This window comes from Rhinatrema bivittatum, chromosome 2 (genome assembly GCF_901001135.1).
Source record: "Rhinatrema bivittatum chromosome 2, aRhiBiv1.1, whole genome shotgun sequence".
Taxonomy (NCBI): Eukaryota; Metazoa; Chordata; class Amphibia; order Gymnophiona; family Rhinatrematidae; genus Rhinatrema; species Rhinatrema bivittatum.
In genome coordinates this window covers 18,139,888-18,161,137 of record NC_042616.1, presented here as the reverse complement: position 1 = coordinate 18,161,137, position 21,250 = coordinate 18,139,888, and the positions used below count along the sequence as shown (strand labels likewise).

The 21,250-nt window shown below is 46.2% G+C and overlaps 1 protein-coding gene across 4 annotated transcripts; it reads left to right on the top strand.

Annotated features, from left to right (window-relative positions):
• The first annotated feature begins 63 nt into the window (after positions 1-63).
• Positions 64-21,034, top strand: LOC115083608 (oocyte zinc finger protein XlCOF6-like). Of its 4 annotated transcripts, XM_029587526.1 has the most exons (4): positions 65-266; positions 841-1,110; positions 5,259-5,385; positions 16,136-21,032. In XM_029587526.1, exons 3-4 carry the CDS (start codon positions 5,352-5,354, stop codon positions 18,628-18,630), a joined length of 2,529 nt encoding a protein of 842 aa, XP_029443386.1. In that variant the 5' UTR covers positions 65-266; positions 841-1,110; positions 5,259-5,351; the 3' UTR covers positions 18,631-21,032. The 4 variants fall into 4 exon arrangements, with proteins under 4 accessions (XP_029443388.1, XP_029443386.1, XP_029443385.1 ...); XM_029587528.1 differs by lacking the exon at positions 841-1,110 and having other exon boundaries at positions 64-266; positions 16,140-21,034; XM_029587525.1 differs by lacking the exon at positions 841-1,110.
• Positions 21,035-21,250: the final 216 nt, after the last annotated feature.

Sequence of the window (21,250 nt, the reverse complement as noted above, 5' to 3'; positions counted from 1 at the left end):
TACAGGACTACATTTCCCAGCGTCCATCCACTGCTCCTTGTCACCAGCAACTGCAACTCTCACGACTCCTTTTCTCTTTGGTGATGTCACTTCCTACTGGAAGGGGGTGGGGCTTGCTGTGCACGCCAGTGCTGAGACCCGGAAATGCTGGAGAGAAGCTGAGCGCCTTCTCCCCCTCTATGGACCGTGCAGGGAGGGAGCCGGGGCTGGAAATCCTGCTCTGGAGAAGGGGCAGGAGAATGGCTGCAGGGCTTTCTGCTCAGCAGGTAGGAGGGGGGCAGGGGATGCAGCCTGGGACTGTTCTCCCATCCCCCCACACCCAGGGACCGTGCAGGGAGGGAGCCGGGGCTGGAAATCCTGCTCTGGAGAAGGGGCAGGAGAATGGCTGCAGGGCTTTCTGCTCAGCAGGTAGGAGGGGGGCAGGGGATGCAGCCTGGGACTGTTCCCATCCCCCACCCCAGGGACCGTGCAGGGAGGGAGCCGGGGCTGGAAATCCTGCTCTGGAGAAGGGGCAGGAGAATGGCTGCAGGGCTTTCTGCTCAGCAGGTAGGAGGGGGGCAGGGGATGCAGCCTGGGACTGATCCTATCCCCCACCCCAGGGACCATGCAGGGAGGGAGCCGGGGCTGGAAATCCTGCTCTGGAGAAGGGGCAGGAGAATGGCTGCAGGGCTTTCTGCTCAGCAGGTAGGAGACGGGCAGGGGATGCAGCCTGGCACTGCCTCCATCCCCCCAGCTCCCACTCTGTATCCATTCCTTGGGCTCTTTATTCCAGACACGCTGAATCCTTTTTCTGCAACCCCTCAGGCTCTCCTTCCTGCTTCTCCTCTCCTCACATTGCAGCAGCTCCTCTATCATGAGATAGATCAGGGAAGATATTGCCTCAGCGTATATAGTAAATGGCAAGGAAGTGTTGCAAGGCCTGAAGGCGTCGTCCTGGGCTGAATGCAGGGCAGTAACGCCCGTTGACATTTACAGTGCAGCTGTGTGGGCTTCCGTGCACACATTTACAAAACATTACAGGCCGCACCTCATCGTAGGAAAGGACAGGAGGTTCGAGACTGGAGTCCTGGAAGCAGCCCTAGGACCTTTCCCACTCTGAAGATTAGTCTGGTAAGATGAAGAGGAAGGTACAATTACAAATGACTTTGCTAATTTGCTTTCCTTAAGTCCTGCAGAGCAGTCCATATTCCCACCTTTAAAATATATATATATATATATATAGAGAGAGAGAGAAGGAGAGCCTGTATAGAAGGGGGAGAAGGAATAATATCCCCTCAAGGTGCCCGAGAGGGGGTGGGAGAAGGCCTCCTCCTCCCCTGCAAGAGAGTGACTCTCTTAGGTGAAGGGCCAGGGCTGTCCCCCCGTCTCTCTTGTTCATCGTCCAAGATTCAGGCCACGCTTTACTTTACTGTTTGATTTTTTTTTTTTGTTCTGGTGACTTCAGGGTGTAGGATCCAAAATATTAGCGACAGATTTCGGTGGGTGGGTGGGTGGAGGGAGGCCAGCAGGTGGCTTGCCTTCCCAGGAGGTCCTTCCGACCACTACCGCCCGGCCTGCTCCTTCTTGGTTGGGTGGCCGGGAGGGAGGGGAAGGGTGGATTCAGGAAACGGTAAGGATTGGAAGGTAAATTTGAAAAACAACATCAGTTTGGGCAAGAATCTCCTGACGCCTTCCCTGCCTAAGCAGTCTATGTAGGAGAGGACCCCGGAGAAGGCAAGCCATCTGCTGGTTGGGGGATGAGAGCCACTGTGTGGAGGTGTAGTGCAATCGGTAGAGTGTGAACCAGAAAGCCAGGTTTGAAATCCTGCTGCTCCTGGTGAATCTCCTTGTGGTCTTGGGTGAGTCACTTAAGGAGGGACGATTTACTAAGCTGCGCTAGTGAATTATCTTGCAGTCTCTGGGTTTTACATGCAGTACCTGAACTTTGGGACTTTATTTTCTTAGTTTCCTAATTTTTAGGAAAAAGAGGAAATCCTATGTAAATCATGCAAACTGAGGGCTGCCTTCAGGTTCTCTCAGTAAAATAATGCATGTTATTAAGTGGAAGTTTGCATGTTGTTGAAAAAAAAAATAGTCACGCCTCTGAAGTTCTAGGTATTTGGACCTAAATATTGCACGAAAACAGCCAGTTTCATGAGTTATTTTTCCTAATTCCCAAAACATGCCTAGTGATTAGATCACAGGCTGCTAGCCAGGAAGCCAGGGTTCAGCTCCTGCTGACACTCCTCGTGGCCCTTGGGCAAGTCTCTTCACCCTCCATTGCCTGTGTTTACTAGGGATGTGCATTCATTTAAAACGAATGAGAAATCAGAACTGAATCAGGAGCATTCGTTTCAGATTTTGGGAAATGAATGCATGGAGTTTAAGGGCCAATAAACAAATTGTAGGCAATTCCTCCGTATTGCACTAACTTAATACACATCTGTGATGAGCTTTGGAGAGTTATCCTCACCTCCCAAGGTCAGTGAAGAAACAGCCTTGTTACTCTCGGGGGCGTAGGGTGACTGCTGAAGTTGCTGGAGCATTAGAAAGTCGCTGCTGCCGTGTGACTGACCCGCTAAGCTGCTTCCTCAGCCTGACATAATCAGTAAAGACCAGGCCCAAATCACCTCTATGACATGCCAGCAGGTGCGACCTTGAGCCGGCCTTTGATGGTGCTGTCTGTCTGTCTGTGAGAGGTGGTTCGGAGCCGGAGCAGAGCTTTATTTTATCGGTAACTGATGCCGGCCGTTGGGAACCCTTCATGGCAATCTGCTGCCCGATGGGATAGGATGAGAAGCCCCCAACTGCTGCCGCCCCTGCTAAGGTACCCAAAAGGGGGGGACACTCTCCAAGAGATGGGGCCCACACCACCTCACCATACAAAAGAAAATTCAAAGGCTGGTGGCACCTCAGCAGCAGCCACGCCAACCCCTTGCAAGGCCAGAAACTTCTTGGAAGTAACACCTGCGAACGTCTGATATTCCGTCACTTTGAGATACTCGTGGATTAGTGGAGGGGAGCAGGGGGGACACACAAGCTTCCTCCGCTCTCACAAGACCCTTCTACCCTCTCTTCCTCTTACTCTCCACTTCCACTTTCTCATGCCCCCTTCCCTCTGTCACTCCCCCCCCCTTTCCTTCCCACTCACGCCCTTCCTCTCTCTCAGGCACACACAGTCGCCCTTGCTCCCTCTCTTGCAGACTCGCCCACTGGATCCCTCTCTCTTAGGCATACTCTGTCACTCACCCACCCTCCCTTCCCTCGCAGTCACTCCACCCATCCCTCCCGCCTGGGGGGCGTCTCTTCTCACTGCAGAGGGATGGGAACCCCCTCCAGTGCTGTGCAGGGGGGGCGAACGATTACCCAGCTGGCCCCCTCCTCATTCTGTTTTAATTTTTTTTAACATTTAATTTGTATTCTTTTTCTAATCAGGGCCTGTGCAAGGGGTATTGGGCACCCTAAATAAATCTTGTAGCTTTGTGCCCAGGCCTTCCCTCCCACCACGGCCCTCTGCAGGCACAATTTAAAATTATGCATTTATAATGCAAGATTTGACATGAAAAAGGTTACTCACAGTACAGTCTCTTAAAGTAAAAGTATCACAACAGCATGTGTATTATATTTATATGCCCCGCTGTAGTGTCAAGCAGAAAACCCTGTATAAAAGCCAAAAAGCCACTTGGAGCACACATGGTATTAGGAGTATTGTAAGGCATGTTGGGTGTGGGCTTGGTCCTCAGAAAGCCATGAGAAAACGAAAATACAATTACAATATAATAAACCTCCCATTCCAAAACAGCACTAGCTGCCAGCACTCAAACAGTAACAGCCCTACCTATGAAAAGGCAGCACTGCAACTATTGCACAAGGCCTTAAAACACCAATATACTTCTCATCAGGAAAAGAGAACAAACCAAGCTGCTATAGATACCTAGACAGAAACTGCACGCTAACCTTGGGTTCTGGCAGCCAGCAGGACGTAGGTGGTGGAGTGAGGGTGGTGGAGTGAGGCAGGCCGGGCACAGGACATTCAGCAAACTGGAGAGACGAGGAACAGGCCAGTGGTCGGGGCGGGCAGCAGACAAGTGTAGACGGTGCAAGAGGTCTGGTCCAGGTGTCGGGCAGCCATGATCAGGTCCAATGCAGGAGGTCGATTCCAGAAGGTCAGGCCATGAGAGACTCTGGGATGAGGAGACAGCACTGGAAGAGACGGACTGGGTGAGGCAGGCTGGGAGAGGCAAGGCACAATCAGGAGCAACGCGCTCTGCTTCTTAGGCAGGTGACCCGCTGCTGAGGGGCCGAGCAAGGTTTAAATACCCAGCCGCATGCCGTCGTTTAAGAGCGATGGGGCTGGCCTTATCCACCACAGAGCCCTCACGATGCCGGTGTGTGGCGAGCGCCTGCCTGGGGAATGGCGTGGTGTGGTGTGGTGGCAGCAGTGGGGGTGCTGTGACATCCTGCTGCAGGAGCGGTGCGAGGCAGTTTACAGGTCATGCCACGAGCCGGGATGAGGGATGCCGGTCATGGGAGGGTCCTGCAACCGGCAAATGCAATGGTGCACAAGCTTTGAAAATGCATGCAAAAGCATCTCCTTACTAGATAACTGTATTGATATTAAATGAGCAGGGCTTGCCTCAAAAAAAAATGCAAGCCACATTACTTTCCTGAAAGTTATCTGAAACTAAGGATCTGCAGCTACCTTTCCCAGGGACCTCGGGATGGTTCTTAAAGGGCCACGATGGTTCGAAGGACTCCCCAGCGTGTAAAAACTCCTGGGGCTCTAGAGAGTCCCCGGCTCACCCCCCCCCCCCCCCCGCCACCTCTAGAGGCAGCCGACAAGTTATAAAGATCCAGAAAAGAGATTTAAAAGTCACACAGCAACAGCCCACATCACTTCCTAGCACGAGAGGGATCTACCTCGTGTAAGGACTTGGCTGGCGCCATTTTGAACTGAGCGAGGGGTTCGACCCAGAGCCTGGCAAGTGCTCTGGGCCCCATTAGACCACCAGTTTATACCCAGGGGTGGTGGACTAGGGTGAGTCAGGGCTTAGGGGAGGAGGGGTGGCTGCCTGCTACTGAGGCGGTCCTGTGATCTGCTTTGACGTGCTGAAAGGTGGAATATAAATCACATAAATAAAAGTCTGACAGTTCCCGGGGGAGAGGGGAGCTGGCATCCTCTGTTCCATGATAAAACGTGAGGAGAATAAATCCAGCTGAGATCTAATGCACGCTGAGCCCCTCCACGTGTCACTGAGTGTTTCTGGTTTGTGTTTCAGGTGCCGGTGACGTTTGAGGACATCGCTGTCTCTTTCTCCCAGGAGGAGTGGGGGTATTTAGATGAAGGGCAGAAGGAGCTTTACAGGGAGGTGATGAAGGAGAATTACGAGACCCTGACCTCCCTCGGTAAGGATTACATTATCTGAACCTTTATCAGACCCAGGGGCTTGAAATTACTGAGAGTCATTTGTGACTTTTCTCCTGACTGCAGCTCCTGCATTGCTCTCTGTCTGGGCCGGTGCCTGAGATTGGTGGTTTAGGTTTTTTCATGTGAGACCAGCCCCTGATATTCAGTCTGAAATGTATCCCCTGTTTCTGCTGAGATAGGGAGACTCAGAACAGTTACAGCACAATCAGATAAATTCCACCATGGAATAACAAATCCTAAATAAGTAAAAGGATCCCCTGCCCATTTCAATGAAAAATCACCATCCCAGGAGGCCTGAGATGACCCAGAGATGTCCAACGCCAAAGGTTTTTTTCTAGGTCAATGCATAGACCTGAAAAAGAAGCAAAAAAACGCTTAGCAAGTGTAAGAAGGTCCCCAGAGCTTGCCTCGTGTGAGAGAAGCAGACTGAAAGGTCCTCTGCAAACACTGCCACCTCTGCCTCAGAAGCTCCTAAGTGCATGCCTGGGATATCAACCTCCTCCACAATCTTTCTAGCTGCAAAACGAATAAACGCAGGGTTAAATGGCAACCCTGTCTAGTGCCTCTTTCTAACAACTTCTCCCGAGTGACCTCTGCTGTAGCTTTCTCATACAAAACACAGATACCGTCTGCAAAAGAAAAACCTGACAGCCAAAAACAATTCCAAGAAAGATGATCAGAGGCTTTCTCAATGGCAAAACCGCTGAGCATGGGATTTACTGTAGGAACAAATTCCACCGCCGCCAGGCCTTTCCTAATATTAATCATGGCAGTCCGACCCCCGCACAAATCCTGCTTCCTCTTTAGAAAGCAGGCTTGGCAACCCTGCTGCGAGCCTATGTGCCAGAATCTTGCAGTATATGTTCACGTCCACATTCAGCAGTGAAATAGGATGATAGGCCCAGGGCAGCTCCAAATCCTTCCCTTCCTTGGGTAAAACCATTATAAAAGCTTCTTTCAGTGACGGAGGAAGTTCTCCAGTCTGACCGGAAGCCAAGAACATTTTATGCAAGGATCCTACAATCGGAGCCTTGCAGCCAGGAGCCCGTCAGGACCCGGTGGCTTACGGTTTTCTTAAAGTCTTTATCACTTCCACAATTTCCTCCGTCTGTATCTTTTTTTTTTTTGTTTGTTTGTTTGTTTTTAATTTAAATTTTTATTGGCAATAAAATTAAAAGTCATAAAATAAACCATAGCAGTGTCTTATAACATCAGTTATTAATATGCCTAACAGAAAATACATAAATTGCCCTATGTGCATTTTTGTTGTTTGCCCCCCTCGTCCCTCCCACCCTCTTTCTGTTGCATCGGATTGTGGGTATGGGTAGCTCTAGCACATAAAGTCCATTAAAGTCCTTTGGTCATGGCTCGTCTCTGGAGGCGTTCTATCTCTTAAGGGTCCCACGGTGTCCATCTTCAGTGGGCGCGCAGATACCTTCTCCTGGGGCGCGAGTCCAAAGTTCTCTGACAGAGGAATCTCAATAAGCCCTGCACCATCGTATAACTGGTTCCCATATTTTCATATGCTGGGCCACTTTATCAGTCTGCATGGCACTCAGATAATATCCAGTAATGCACCGTACATAATCTGTTAATGACTGATTGCGCTATAGGTGGACACTCCCTACGCCAACGAGCAGCCAGTTCCTGCCAGGCAGCGCACAAAATCTGGTGAATTAAGGTTCTTGCAGATGGGTTGCCATGACACCGGGCATGCCGAGAGCAAGCTGAAAAGAGATTGTGATATCCAGCATTTGCAGAATCGTGGTTGCTACCCACCTCCAAGATATCGCTACCTTGGGGCACTTCCACCAAATATGCAAGAAGGACCCCTCGTGGTTGCAACTCCTCCAGCAGTTAGAATCCTGAGATGGATACGTTTTATTTAATTTGATGACCACCGAGACAACAGTTTATAATTTGTTTCAACAATGTTAGCTGAGCTACAGCTTTTGGTGCTATTGGTAAAACATTGCTTCCATTGGTTATTGGTCCACTGAAGGCCCCAATCTTGGACCCATGCAGATTGATGACGGGTGAGGTTCATAGGTTGCTGCCCTAACCAGGTATATATGCTGGAAATAACCCATCTAGAGTCCGTTACTGTTAAACAGAGATTCTCAAAAATCGGTCCTTGCACGGCAGATGTTATCCTTGATAGCAGTATCCTGAAGGCAATGATGCAGTTGGAGACAGTGATAGGATTCATTGTCTGGTAGCCCATGTGTTTGTTGTAAGTTCGCAAAGGAAATTATTTTCGAGTCTACTATCAACTGGCCACAATACCGTATCCCCCAACGGCTCCAAATATGAAACAAACCACTCATGTGAGCAAGTGAATGACCATCTATATATATATATATATATCTATATATATATATATACACCTATGGGTAGTCATGGGGAAATTATCCCAGGACCCGCTAAAACATGCCGGCATTTATTCCAGATTTGTAAAGTTGTCCTCGTGAAAGGATTGCCAACCCCTCCTTCCCTATCTTTCATTGGTAGCCCCCATGCTTTATAGTGCAGTGGTCCCCAAACCTGTCCTGGAGGGCCACCAGCCAGTTGGGTTTTTTGGATATCCACAATGAATATGCATGAGAGAAAATTTGCATGCACTGCCTCCCTAACATGCAAGTTTTCTCTCATGCATATTCATTGTGGATATCCCAAAAGCCCGACTGGCTGGTGGCCCTCTAGGACAGGTTTGGGGACCACTGCTATAGTGCAAAGAGTTCTCTCCATCGTCCACTTGCTCTATACACGCCCATTGTTTTTGGGTCCTACCTGCAGACCAGTCCGGTACCACTCGGAGTTGCGCTGCCTGGTCCATCTGTATCTTTCTATTCAGAAAATCTAACCGTGCGGCGCTTAAGGATGGTAAATGAAGACCTTTAAAAAAAAACAAAAAAAATCTCCCAGTTATGCCCGTTCTCCACCACCATGGAATAAAGAATCTCCATAAAATGCTGGAAACTTTTTTTTTTTTTCCCTCACCCCAGTTTTATCCTTTTAAAATTGATCTAAACTGACTTCCACCAGGGCCTTTAATTGTTGTCACCAGACTCTTACCAATTCCGTTCCCATACCGGCATCAGCGATGCTTGTAGGATAAGAAGCCTTTTCTCGCTCGTTGCCTCAGAAAGGTCTTTAAGTTAGTTTGCAAGGAGAAAAATCGATCTTTATGGAACCCTTTTTTCCCCAGATGGCCCTCTGGGGACGGAAAGTACCTTACAGTACTTTTGAGGTGCCGAAAAGCGGAATATTTAAATAAAAATTTAAAAAAAATGTAATTAAAAATTATTATGGGAATTTTATCAGATTCCCCGCCCCCCCAAATCTCCTCCAGCTTTGAAAGGAAGACATGACTGTGCACATTTGGGGCGTAGGCTGAATAGAAAATTGATTTTTCTGCAAATATTCCCTGCCGTATTCCGTATCTCCCCCTCTATGCAACAGATTCCTTCGCCGCTGCCCCCGATGTGTGTAAAAAAAAAAATGGCTACCTCCACATTCCTATGCGTAGGAGCAGAAGCCGCATAGCTCTCGTCCTCCCACCTCTTCTGACTGACGTGGAGGTGTTCCCTGCAGCAAAGCCGTCGGTGCCCCTTGGCGTTTCAGAGCATCCAGAACCTTCTCTCTCTCCTTATCGAAAACCTGCTACATTCCAGGAAATAATGAGGTCCGTTATCCAGCTGGAAGCGTTACTTAGCTAATAGGACTAAGTTACCCCGGAAGGGCCCGGGTTGCTGACCCACAGACGAGGGGGGGCCACTTTTGGAGGTTCCGGGTGGGTCGGAGGGCGTCAGCCGGGGGTGGGGGAGGCAGAGAAGGGACATTGAAAGTTTTTTGTTTTTTTTCCAGCAGGGAGGAAGGAGGCGAGAGACTCAGGCCGGTGGCAGTCGTTTTATGAAAGTTTAACAGTTTCCAAGCTTTAAAGGATTTTGCTACTTGTTGGGACACCAGGGGTGGGGGGAGGTAGATACATGTAGCGAGGGGGGGTGGGCATCAGATCGCGACTTGGGTTTTTTTTCTGAGATGCATTACTCACCTGTATATCTCTGAGGCTATCTGGGTAAGTAGTGAGTATCCCGTCACATGAACTGGCCATATTCAATGAACGGGCAGGTAGAGTTCAAGTTATCCGATAGGTGAAGCCAGATAATGTTAAAGAAACATATTCAGCGGGACCTTTATCCCATTGAATAATTTACCTGGAGAACTGTAGCCAGATAACTGGCCCTCTAAACGGCCTACTGAATATTGGCCTCCATCTGATTAGCCATTCTCAGTAAAGAAACAGACGACTGGAATAGATTCAGGTCCAGTGCTCTCCAGGCTAAACGCCAGCCCTATATACCACCATGTTGGGTATCCAGCTAGCATAACGGCAAAGAGAGCTTTACCACGGGGCAATACTAGCTCCCTTGTCCCTTCCACCACCTTAGAGGCAGAGGCCTGACTGCACCACTTAGATCACCTGCCTACCATGCCCAAACAGCACAACAGGTGCATAACACATCCCGCTTCCGCCTGCCATCCAGCAAACAGCTCCACAGGGCCTGACACATCCCGCTTCAGCCTGCCATGCAGCAAACAGCTCCAAAGGGACCTGACACATCCAGCTTCAGCCTGCCGTGCAGCAAACATCTCCATAGGGCCTGACACATCCTGCTTCAGCCAGCCATGCAGCAAACAGCTCCAAAGGGACCTGACACATCCCGCTTCAGCCAGCCAAGCAGCAAACATCTCCACAGGGCCTGACACATCCCGCTTCAGCCTGCCATGCAGCAAACAGCTCCACAGGGACCCGACACATCCCGCTTCAGCCAGCCATGCAGCAAACAACTCCACAGGGACCTGACACATCCCGCATCAGCCTGCCATGCAGCAAACATCTCCACAGGGCCTGACACATCCCGCTTCAGCCTGCCATGCAGCAAACATCTCCACAGGGACCTGACACATCCCGCTTCAGCCTGCCATGCAGCAAACAGCTCCACAGGGACCTGACACATCCCGCTTCAGCCAGCCATGCAGCAAACAGCTCCAAAGGGACCTGACACATCCCGCTTCAGCCTGCCATGCAGCAAACAGCTCCACAGGGACCCGACACATCCCGCTTCAGCCTGCCATGCAGCAAACAACTCCACAGGGACCTGACACATCCCGCTTCAGCCTGCCATGCAGCAAACATCTCCACAGGGCCTGACACATCCCGCTTCAGCCTGCCATGCAGCAAACATCTCCACAGGGACCTGACACATCCTGCTTCAGTCTGTCATGCCCCAAATGGCAGAAAAGGGGCCTATCCTGTTTTAGTCTGCTTTTCCTCCCAACGCCACACTGCTTCTGTCTGCCAGGCCACAATCCCCAGCCCAGGGGTCTTGCTGTTACTGTTCCACCTTCCTGCCATGCTTATCATGAATGAACATGGGAAGTTTGGTGTATCAGTGTTTGCTGGTTTTTCGTTCTACTGGGCTGCTTGTTTTTCCCTCCTTCTGTTGTATAGTTATTTGTTTTAATCCAAGCCAACTTCTACATCCCTATTTGTTTGTCAGACTGCGATGATTTTTGGTTCCCCAGAGAGAAATTTTAAAAAAGACTAAACTAGTACATTTTCTTAGCATTCGGACAGGTTGATCCACCCCAGTGGGCTTTGCACCTCTACCAGCAGCTAGAGACAGAGCAAAGCGTATGTCACGGTATATATCCCTGCACTGACATCAGTCCTCCAGTATTTTCCGTCTCCAGCAGATGGTGGATGTTCATCTCCCTACTGGCGATTGTTTAAAGTTTTAAAAGGAGAAAAGAAGGACATTTCTTCGCCTCACTTTCCTGTGGTTATACCTTATGGGTCCCTCCCTCAGTTGAGTTTTCCTGAGGTGATATCTTCGGATCCCTCCCTCAGATGAGTGCCTTTTGTCCAGTAGCTGGTTTTCTTCTGGCAAGGACTTAGCTGTTTAAAACAACAACAACAAAAAAAACACAGCCGAAAGGCAAGCGGATGCAGGAAACCGAGCGCGGTGGCGAAGGCCTTTGCCCTCTCCTTCCACAGCCGGAGACTGACTCTGTGCTTGGCCGAGATGGGCTGAGCTCAGGTGAAGAGTAATTTAAAAAAAAAAAAGGGAAGGTTAATTTTAACTTTAGCGATTCTCCTCCCCTCTGGTCTCTGAGCTCGGTGCACCGATCCGACGTCCGTTCCCGCCTCTGGGAGAGTCTGGGGACTGGAGCAGCCTTTTGGGCTAGGCCTCACTCTCAGACTTTGCTTGTTCACCGCTTGGTAGGCTATGGCGGCGTTCGCGCGTGTTTTTTTTCTGCGCATAAGGCTGCCCTCGTCAGGTTACAGCAGTTTGCGCTTACACGACCAGCTGGGCGTTTAGTTATGCGTCTAGCTGGGCGCTCAGATGTGCACATAAGGGCGCCTAGATGGACGCACAGTTGTGTGCTTAAGGGTGCCTAGGTGAGCGCTCGGTTGCATACAGATGCTCGTGTGAGTACTCAGGTGGGCGCTCAGTTTGAGCGCTTACCTGAACAGTTTATTAGGTGCCTATTTTTTGTCAGCACTGTTTGGAGGCTCAGGGAGAACGAAGTTCAGTGGGCGCAGGACGACTCCCCTGGTTTTGGCACGGATCCAGGCGAGTCGACCGCTCTGGCCAGTCTTAACACTTCAGGATCGCAGGCTGCGGATTTCCACACGCCTGATGCTGCGGGTAAGAGTCTGAGTACGTCTAGAACTTTAGCAGATAGGGACCCGGATGGCAGAGTTGTTGAAGCCGACTCTTACTCCCGGGAGGATGGGGCAGTTCCTCCGGGATTGGAGCCGTACGTTGCGTTTGTTTCCTAGGGCTGAGTTCCTGGCCTTGATCTCCCAGACATTGAGGATGCTGGGGGTGGCGGGGGCTGATTCCATGTCCGGGCCAAAGAAAGATCCCATTTTGATTTCTTTGCGACGAGCCTCCTGTTTCTCCCCTATTACGGAGGCCGTTCAAGAATTGATTGATCTTGAACGGGGGCCGCCCCAGAAGCTAATTTTAAAGGGGGACGAGGCTCGGAAGGGCTGTAGCCCACTTCCGAAAGAGGAGGCGCAGGTGTGTGCCGTCTCCAAGCGGACGACAATCCCCGTAGAAGGGGGAGCGGCATTAAAGGATGCACAAGATAGGAAAGCTCAGGCTATCCTTAAGCAGGCCTTTGAGAGAGATGGCAACAGGCCTTAACCCTCCCCCACCCACACACTTACCTTTAATGGTTTCATGGTCTCTTGAACATTTTTTTCAGACTGTGCACCCTCATGGATGTTGCCACATTATTGGTCTCAGCAGATATTCCACTTTCGACGGATTGTACCACAGCAAAAGGCAAAGGCTGGGCTGCAGTGGTGCAGCACTCCGAAACAATATTTGCAAATACTGATTCGGAAGGAGACTCGTGTCCCACATTCCTGAATCATAGGGTTTTACTCAGCTACTGGCCAAGGAGCCTTTTGTGCCTCCAGTCGGTTGCAGCTTAGCCTCCAGTGAAGACCCAGTCCGAGCTCAAATAGCCGTGTCCTTTGGAAATGATACTTGTTTATTTAACGCTTTTATATACTGACGTTCGTGTGGAACATCTCATCGGTTTACAAAAAAACGGATAGCGAGGAAGAAATGGAAAAGGAAGGGAAGAAATAAAGTTACATAATGACAAATAACTGTTTTAGATTAAAAATGAACGAATAGAGTTTAAAGGATAGAGGGGGACAGAACAGGCAAAGGGGAAGTGAGGCAGTAGAGAAGCAGGTAAATGGATCAGGGGTAATAGACATCAGGCATCGACCAAGGATTTCCTCTGGCTTCTCCCTGCATGCTTCTCACTTTCTACCGTTTTACTTGTTGTCCTTTGCCCCTCATTTGCAGCCTTCGGGTGTTCTTACAACTCTTGGTGACTGCTTTGCACCTTTTATGATCTTCGGTTTCCTCATGCCCCTCTGTCACTGCCTTGAGGGATTTCTTGCCTCTTCTGGTGCTTTCTTCTTTCAGCTATTCATACCACACATGGTGTCCCCATGCCCCTCTCGTAGAGCCTTGGAGGGTTCATAGCAAACTTGTTGGTGCCCTCTTTTGAGGCCCACTCTATTTATCCTCTTTATTGATTATACTGGGGTGCTGTGTCCCCAGATCAGAATGAGAGGGTCAAAGAATACAGGTTTCTCCTCCCACGCCACCTGTTTAGTCCGTCATTTTCTTCCATCCTTCCAGCCCCAGCCTGTTCTTTTCTTCCATCCTGTTTGTTTGTTGATGACACTAGGATAAACCACAAAAGCCCCCCAGTCAGCAGGAAGAAATACAAGCAGAACAGAAAACAGAGGACAGTCACCATTTACACATTCTGCATGTGGTTAGAGTTTGTCAGACAGATTTAATTTATACAAAAACAGAACAAGACAGACTTCAGCTACAGAATATGGGAAATGGTTTGTAAATGGAGCAATCCTCACCACTTTCCAGGAAAAGCACATTACAATTATTTGAGAAACCATTTAGATGTCCTGCTTGTGATAATGTGCCCAATTCACAAGACAATCACTATTCCACCCAGCAGCTAGATCAAGTTCCAGCAGAGAATGTAATCAAAGCTTATTTCCAGAAAATAATTATCCCAGATTATTTTCTTGTACTGATTATGACAATTGGCAAATGTGCTTGAACAGAATGACTGGCACCTCCCATATTATTCTCATGCTACACCTTCAGGGACTTTGTGCCACTCGGCCATGCCCAGATGTTACACCCTGGGGTTCTTCCTGTCACTGAGCCTTCCTGTTATACTCCAGCTCTTGCAGCTTGAGGTGTTCTTGCCAGACTCGGGGCTGCTGTGCACCTCTGTTGTTCTTTTGAAATCTTGATGCCATTCTTTCTGACTTTTGGTTCCTTTAGCAGTGCCTTGGGCTTTTTCCTCCCACTTTTTCTGCTTCATTCCCCTTCATGGTGCCTTAGGGTGCTGATGCCACTTTTGGTGCCACTCTGCCTCTCGTGATGCCATCAAGGGTTCATGTCACTATTACTGGGGTCCCCTTTTGGCACCTTGGGGCTTCCTTCCTCCTCTTGCTGCTTTGTTGCTGCTCTCATGGTGCCTTGGAGAACTCCTGCCAGTGCTGGTACCCCCTTTGCCCCTCTGCAGAGCCTTAGGCTATTTATGCCACTTTTGGTGCCACTTTGCCACAGTCTAAGTACCTTACAGTTCTGTTCACCTTCTGATGATTTCTTTCTACAAGTTTCATGGGAATTGATAAGAAAACCACTATTCTGGAGCCCAAAATAGACTGCAATGCCTCACCCATTGACTTTAATGGAAAACGAATGAACAAATGAAATGAATATTTTATTTGTTTGGAAACTAATGAAACAAATCTGGGTTCCAGTGAAATTAATGAACGAACAGAAATGAATGTATTTCTTCTGCACATCCTGTGGGTGGGAATCAAGCTAGTGGCTACTTGCCCAGGAATTAGTAGCCTCCCTTTCTCACATTAAGTAAGTGATATTTGCAAATTCACAATTCTAACCCAGGCAGACGAATACTAACTTTTACTGGCTGCCAGAATTGATGAAAATCTATTTTCTCAGTCCACACACACAATTCAAACAATGGCAAACTTAACACTAACCTTAAACCTTGCACACAATGAGGGTAACGTTCAAAAGGAGTTGCGTGCATAACTGTAACTACCATTGTAGCCATTTTCAAAAGCCACTTACTCAAGTAAAGGGGCATATACTCAAATAAAACCCGGTTTTACTCATGATTTAAGTACTTTTTTCCCTAGCAAGTCCAACGTACCATCTGCAGATGAAGATTCTGTTTCTGACTGAGTGTGCATCAGTAGAACCAGGACTACAGATCCCACAAGCCCAGATACAGAGCAGAATATTTACAGCAGGATCGAAGAGGCCTGAGATTCCTCCATAGCGGTCATTACCCCTTTGACATATTTAGCCATGCACAAATACACTGGGGAGTTTGCAGCTTGTCTGCATACTTCTGGCTGTCTCACTTATGGACTCCTGAGGACACAGAGACCACCTGGTATTTAGATTTTTGCCAACCTATGCTCCTTTGACTAGTGAGCCTGGTATTAGGGAGGTTGCAGCTCGGCTACATATTGTGGACTCTAAAGGATCATTTTTCTCTTCTCTTTGGTTCTTAAAGCGCCATGACATTTCCTTTTTCTGATGCAAACCCTCCCCAAACTTATTCCCCACTACAGACCATTAGGAACATCACATGCACAGTCCTCATTCTATATTTCCCATCTCCCCAAACATTCTGTCTACTTCCATTTCCACTGCTCTTCAACTTTCTCCTCCTGTCCTTCAGCCATCACTTCTCATCCTCAGAGCTTTTCACCTGGTCACTGTTATCACACTTCAACTTCTCTTCTATCCTCTCTTCTATTCTTTCTCTCAGCTGGAAGTATCAATCTCATCCCTGGCTCTTTATGGTAACTCTCATCCTATCTGGGCACATCAACTTGTGTCTCCTCCAAACTTATCCTTTCCCCCTCTATCTCTGTCTTTGGAATACCCACCATTTCCAACAAGGTCACCTACATTCCTAATCTCTTTATCTCACATGCTCTCCATCTTCTTACTTTTAGACTTTGTGACAATGCCAGAGCAATGATTATAGGATCACAACCATTTATCTGGTCACTAATACTTCATTAATGTTTTCTTTTATCACCAGCAAGTGATGAGATTGCACAGAATATCAAGGAGGAAGAGAAGAATGAAAAAGAACATCATGTGGAAGTAGGACTGATCCCAAGAGACTCAGGAAATGACTTAGAGAATGTTTCCCAGGGGAGGGAGAGAAGAAACACAAGGATTAGTCAGCAGGAATCAGAGAAGAAGCCGAGAGACATGGCAGGAGACTCACCAGATGGAGTCACTGAGTGTGAGAGGGAGAGCACAGTCACCCCTGAGCATCAGAGATACCTGGGTGCAGAGAGACCCTTCCAGATTAATAACCATGATCAAATGACTGCAGACCTCCACCAAAGGGAGGGGAAAGGGAAAAAATCCTTTTTGTGTGACACCTGTGGGAAAAGCTTTGCTAAGAAATCACATTTAATATTGCACCAGAAATCCCACATAATCAAACCAACATTTCTATACGATAAATATGAGAAAAGTTTCAGTCATGGGAACAGTCTAAATATCCCTCTAAAAACACACAAAAGCTGCAAGGATGCTCTAAGACAACATCAAAAGGTGCACACAAGCGTGAGACCATTCTCATGTTCTCAATGTAGAAAAAGCTTTGTTAGTAAGTATATGCTATCATCACATCAGAAAATCTGCACAGGGGAGAGACCATTCTCATGTACTGTATGTGGAAAATGTTTCAGTAAAAAGACATACCTCTTACAACATCAGAAAATCCACACTGGGGAGAGACCATTTACATGTACAGAGTGTGGGAAAAGATTCAGCAGTAAGTATATACTAATCTCACACCAAAAAATCCACACCGGAGAGAGACCATTTACGTGTACTGAATGTGGGAAAAGCTTCAGCAGTAAGTATATACTAATCTCGCACCAAAAAATCCACACAGGAGAGAGACCATTTACATGTACTGAGTGCGAGAAAAGTTTTATTAGTAAGTATACACTAATCTCACACCAGAAAATCCACACAGGAGAGAGACCATTTACATGTACTGACTGTGGAAAAAGTTTCATTAGTAAGTATATACTAATCTCACACCAGAAAATCCACACAGGAGAGAGACCATTTACATGTACTGAGTGTGGAAAAAGCTTCATTACTAACTACCTACTGATCTCGCACAAAAAAATCCACACAGGAGAGAAACCATTTAAATGTGTTGAGTGTGGGAAAAGCTTCATTACTAAATATCTACTAATCTTGCACCAGAAAATCCACACAGGAGAGAGACCATTCTCATGTACTGAATGTGGAAAATGTTTCAAAAGAAAAACACACCTATCACAACATCAGAAAATACACACAGGAGAGAGACCATTCTCATGTACTGAATGTGGACGATGTTTCACTAGAAAGATATATCTCTCAGAACATCAGAAAATTCACACAAGAGAGAGACCATTTTCATCTAGTGAGTGTGAGAAAAGCTTCATTACTAAATATATACTTAGCTCGCACCAGAAAATTCATAAAAGAGAGAAACTATTTAGATGTACTGAGTGTGGGAAAATATTCATTACTAAGTATATGCTAATTGCACACGAGAAAACCCATACAAGAGAGAAGCTATTTACATGTACCGAGTGTGGGAAAATCTTCATTACTAAGTATATGCTTGTCTCCCACCAGAAAATCCATACAGGAGAAAGACCATTTACATGTACTGAGTGTGGGAAAAGCTTTATTACTAAGTATATACTGATCTCGCATCAGAAAATTCACACAGGAGAAAAACCATTCTCATGTACTGAGTGTGGGAAAAGCTTCATTACTAAGTATGAACTAATCTTGCACCAGAGAATCCACACAGGAGAGAGACCATTCTCATGTACTACTTGTGGAAAATGTTTCAGTAGAAAGACAAAGCTTTCACAACACCAGAAAATCCACACCGGAGAGAAACCATTCTCATGTACTGAGTGTGGGAAAAGCTTTGTTACAAAGTATAAACTAATCTTGCACCAGAAAATCCACACAGGAGAGAGACCATTCTCATGTACTGAGTGTGGGAAAAGCTTCATTACTAAGTATGAACTAATCTTACACCAGAAAATTCACACAGGCGAGAGACCATTCTCCTGTGCTGAATGTGGAAAATGTTTCAGTAAAAAGACAAACCTCTCACGCCATCAGAAAATCCACACAGGCGATAGACCTTTTACATGTAGCGAATGTGGGAAAAGCTTCATTAGTAAGCATCTACTAATCTCACACCAGAAAATCCACACAGGAGAGAGACCATTTACATGTAGTGAGTGTGGGAAAAGCTTCATTAGTAAGCATCTACTAATCTCACACCAGAGAATCCACACAGGAGAGAGACCATTCTCATGTATTGAATGTGGAAAATGTTTCACTAGTAAGACACACCTCTCACGACACCAGAAAATCCATAAAGTAGAGAGACCATTCTCATGTATTGAATGTGGAAAATGTTTCAGTAGAAAGACACACCTATCACAACACCAGAAAATGCACATGGGAGAGAAAAGTTTTTCATCACACTGAATATAGTAATAGTTTCACTACAAAAACATTCCTCTCACAACTCCAGAAAATCCACAAAGGAAAGAAACCATTCTTATGTCCTAAATGTAGTAAAAACTATATTCAGAAGGATAAGCTAATTTCTTACTAGAAAATCCACACAGGAGAGAGACCATTTACATGTACTGAGTGTAGGAAAGGCTTCATTACTAAGTAATCTACTAATCTTGCACCAGAAAATCTAGGCCTATTGACAACCCCTCAATCTGAATTGGATACTCATCAGCAACTATAAATTATCGACAATGATAGCAACTCAAGAACCAGGACTCTGCCAGAAACCCAGATGCTAACTCTGTCCACATATTACCCAGACGACTCCATCACAGGACCCAATAACTACAACATCCAAGGTTCATTCACCTGCTCTTCTTCCAATGTAATGTACACCATTATTTATTTATTTATAAAATGTATTGACTGCTTATCAATTTTACTAAACAGTTTCCATATAAAATATCCATAAATTTAACAGATATAACTAATACTTCACAGACTACACATACGTTGATATATAATTTTAAAATAAACAGTCTGCTGATATTATCATTATGTCATGTACTGTCTTCCACTTCCTCTTAAATCCAGTAATAGCCGAGTTGCTACACGTTCTGCATTTAACCATTACTCTACCCCAAATGTCTGCTGAAAGAAGGCTGCTTTTACCTTGTTCCTGAACTTTAAGAGCCCAGTTTCAGCCTTCATGCTAGCTGGTAAAGAATTCCAAATAGTTGGACCCTGCACATAGAACAGTCTCTGGATTCATCCAATAAAACTACCCTGAAAGATGGAACATCCAATAATATTTGGGAACAAGATCTCAAAGACTGTGTGAGTTGATTCAGTTTTAATGCTGAGTTGAAACTACCTAATACTAAGCCATTAATGCCCTTAAAAGCCAAAATAGCCAACCTAAATTTGGTTCTCCAGATCACCGGCAACCAATGATACTTTTTAAAATAAGGTGTCACATGTTAGTTTGTCGGGATTCTAGCTACAATTTGAAGTGCAGAGTTCTGGATGCATTAAAGTAAGCGCATCGTATTTAGAGGTAAGCCAATATAGAGTGAATTGCAGTGATCAACTGTAGACATTAGCGAGAATGCTTAACAGTTTTGAGGTCATAATCATTGAAGTAAGGGCGAAAACATTGAAGCATCTGTAATTTAAAAAAAGATGATCGCACAACTTTGTGGACGGAGTGACAGCTTGGTGTCAAGAATAATGCCTAAGAGTGGAATTTCCATGTTATTGATTACCATAAATTTGGGCCTGTTTTCTGAAGGCAGTCTCTACAGAGAGAGAATCTTAGTTTTATCCATATTGATGACAAACTGTTCTTAGTTAGCCAAGCTCGTAGATAAAACAGACAGTGCAACACCTTATCTAGAGCCTTTGAAAAAGTAAATAAGTAGAATTGAATATCATCTGCATATATTCTAAACTCGGCATCAAGCTCTGCAAACACTTGACAGATGGGTGGGATATATATATTGAAAAGTGAAGCTGACAATGCCGATCCCTGCGGGACGCCCGTGGAACTCATGAACAATCTAGACTTTTTTCCTGCAACTCGTACCCAATAACGTCTTCCAAGAATGAAGAAAACCATCTTCGTACTACCTCACCTATCCCTAAACCACACAGGTGTCCCAACAATGTAAAAAGGTCAACACTATCAAATGCTGCTGATAGATCCAACAAGACAAGAAGGTATTCTACCCCGAATCAAAACCTCCTAAAAACATCGCACAATGATAGGAGAAGCGTCTCAGTACTATGGCCTGGTCTAAAACCATATTGATGTTGATCCAGTACATCATACTCATCCATAAAAGCTTGCAGTTGTTTTAAAACCACTTTCTCTAAAATTTTTTACACAAATGGTAGATTAGAAACGGGGATAAAATTTTTTAAATCATTCTTATCCAGTTTGATAAGAGGGGTATCTCAGATTTATTGACAGAGGCGTCGATAAGACCTGTTGACAGAGGCGATAAGACAGAGGCGATAAGACCTATTGACAGAGGCGTCGATAAGACCTGTTTTTTAAAAACAGGTCTTATCGACGCCTCTGTCAATAAATCTGTTTTTTTGTCCTCGAGCAATTTACAAGGTTATTCAGGAATGGTGCAGTTTCTTTCTTGAGACATTTAAATGATATATTCGAACAATCGCTTAATGGGCCAAAATTATTTTTTTATTTCCTATTATGTTAAAGATCTCATCTGTCGTCTTTTCAAAAATATCCCATCTTATTGTATTTGTTTCATTTTCTTGCGCATGTGTCGAGCATGCGGGCAACAAAGAATGGATTTTGTCAATAAAAAACTTGGCCGATTAAGTCTGGATCAATTCTAGGGTCATCTTTTAAACTGTCAAGAGACTATTTAGTCAAATTTTTGGCAATATGGAATCATTCTTTAGACTGATTCTGGACCTTCTGAATCTTTTTGGAGATACATAGTTGTTTAGAACTATGCACCTTAACCCTATATTCATTCGTCTGCTCTACAAAATCCTTTCTATCTTCTTCTGACTTTAATTTCCTCCAGCGATGTTCTAACTTTCCCAAGCTTTG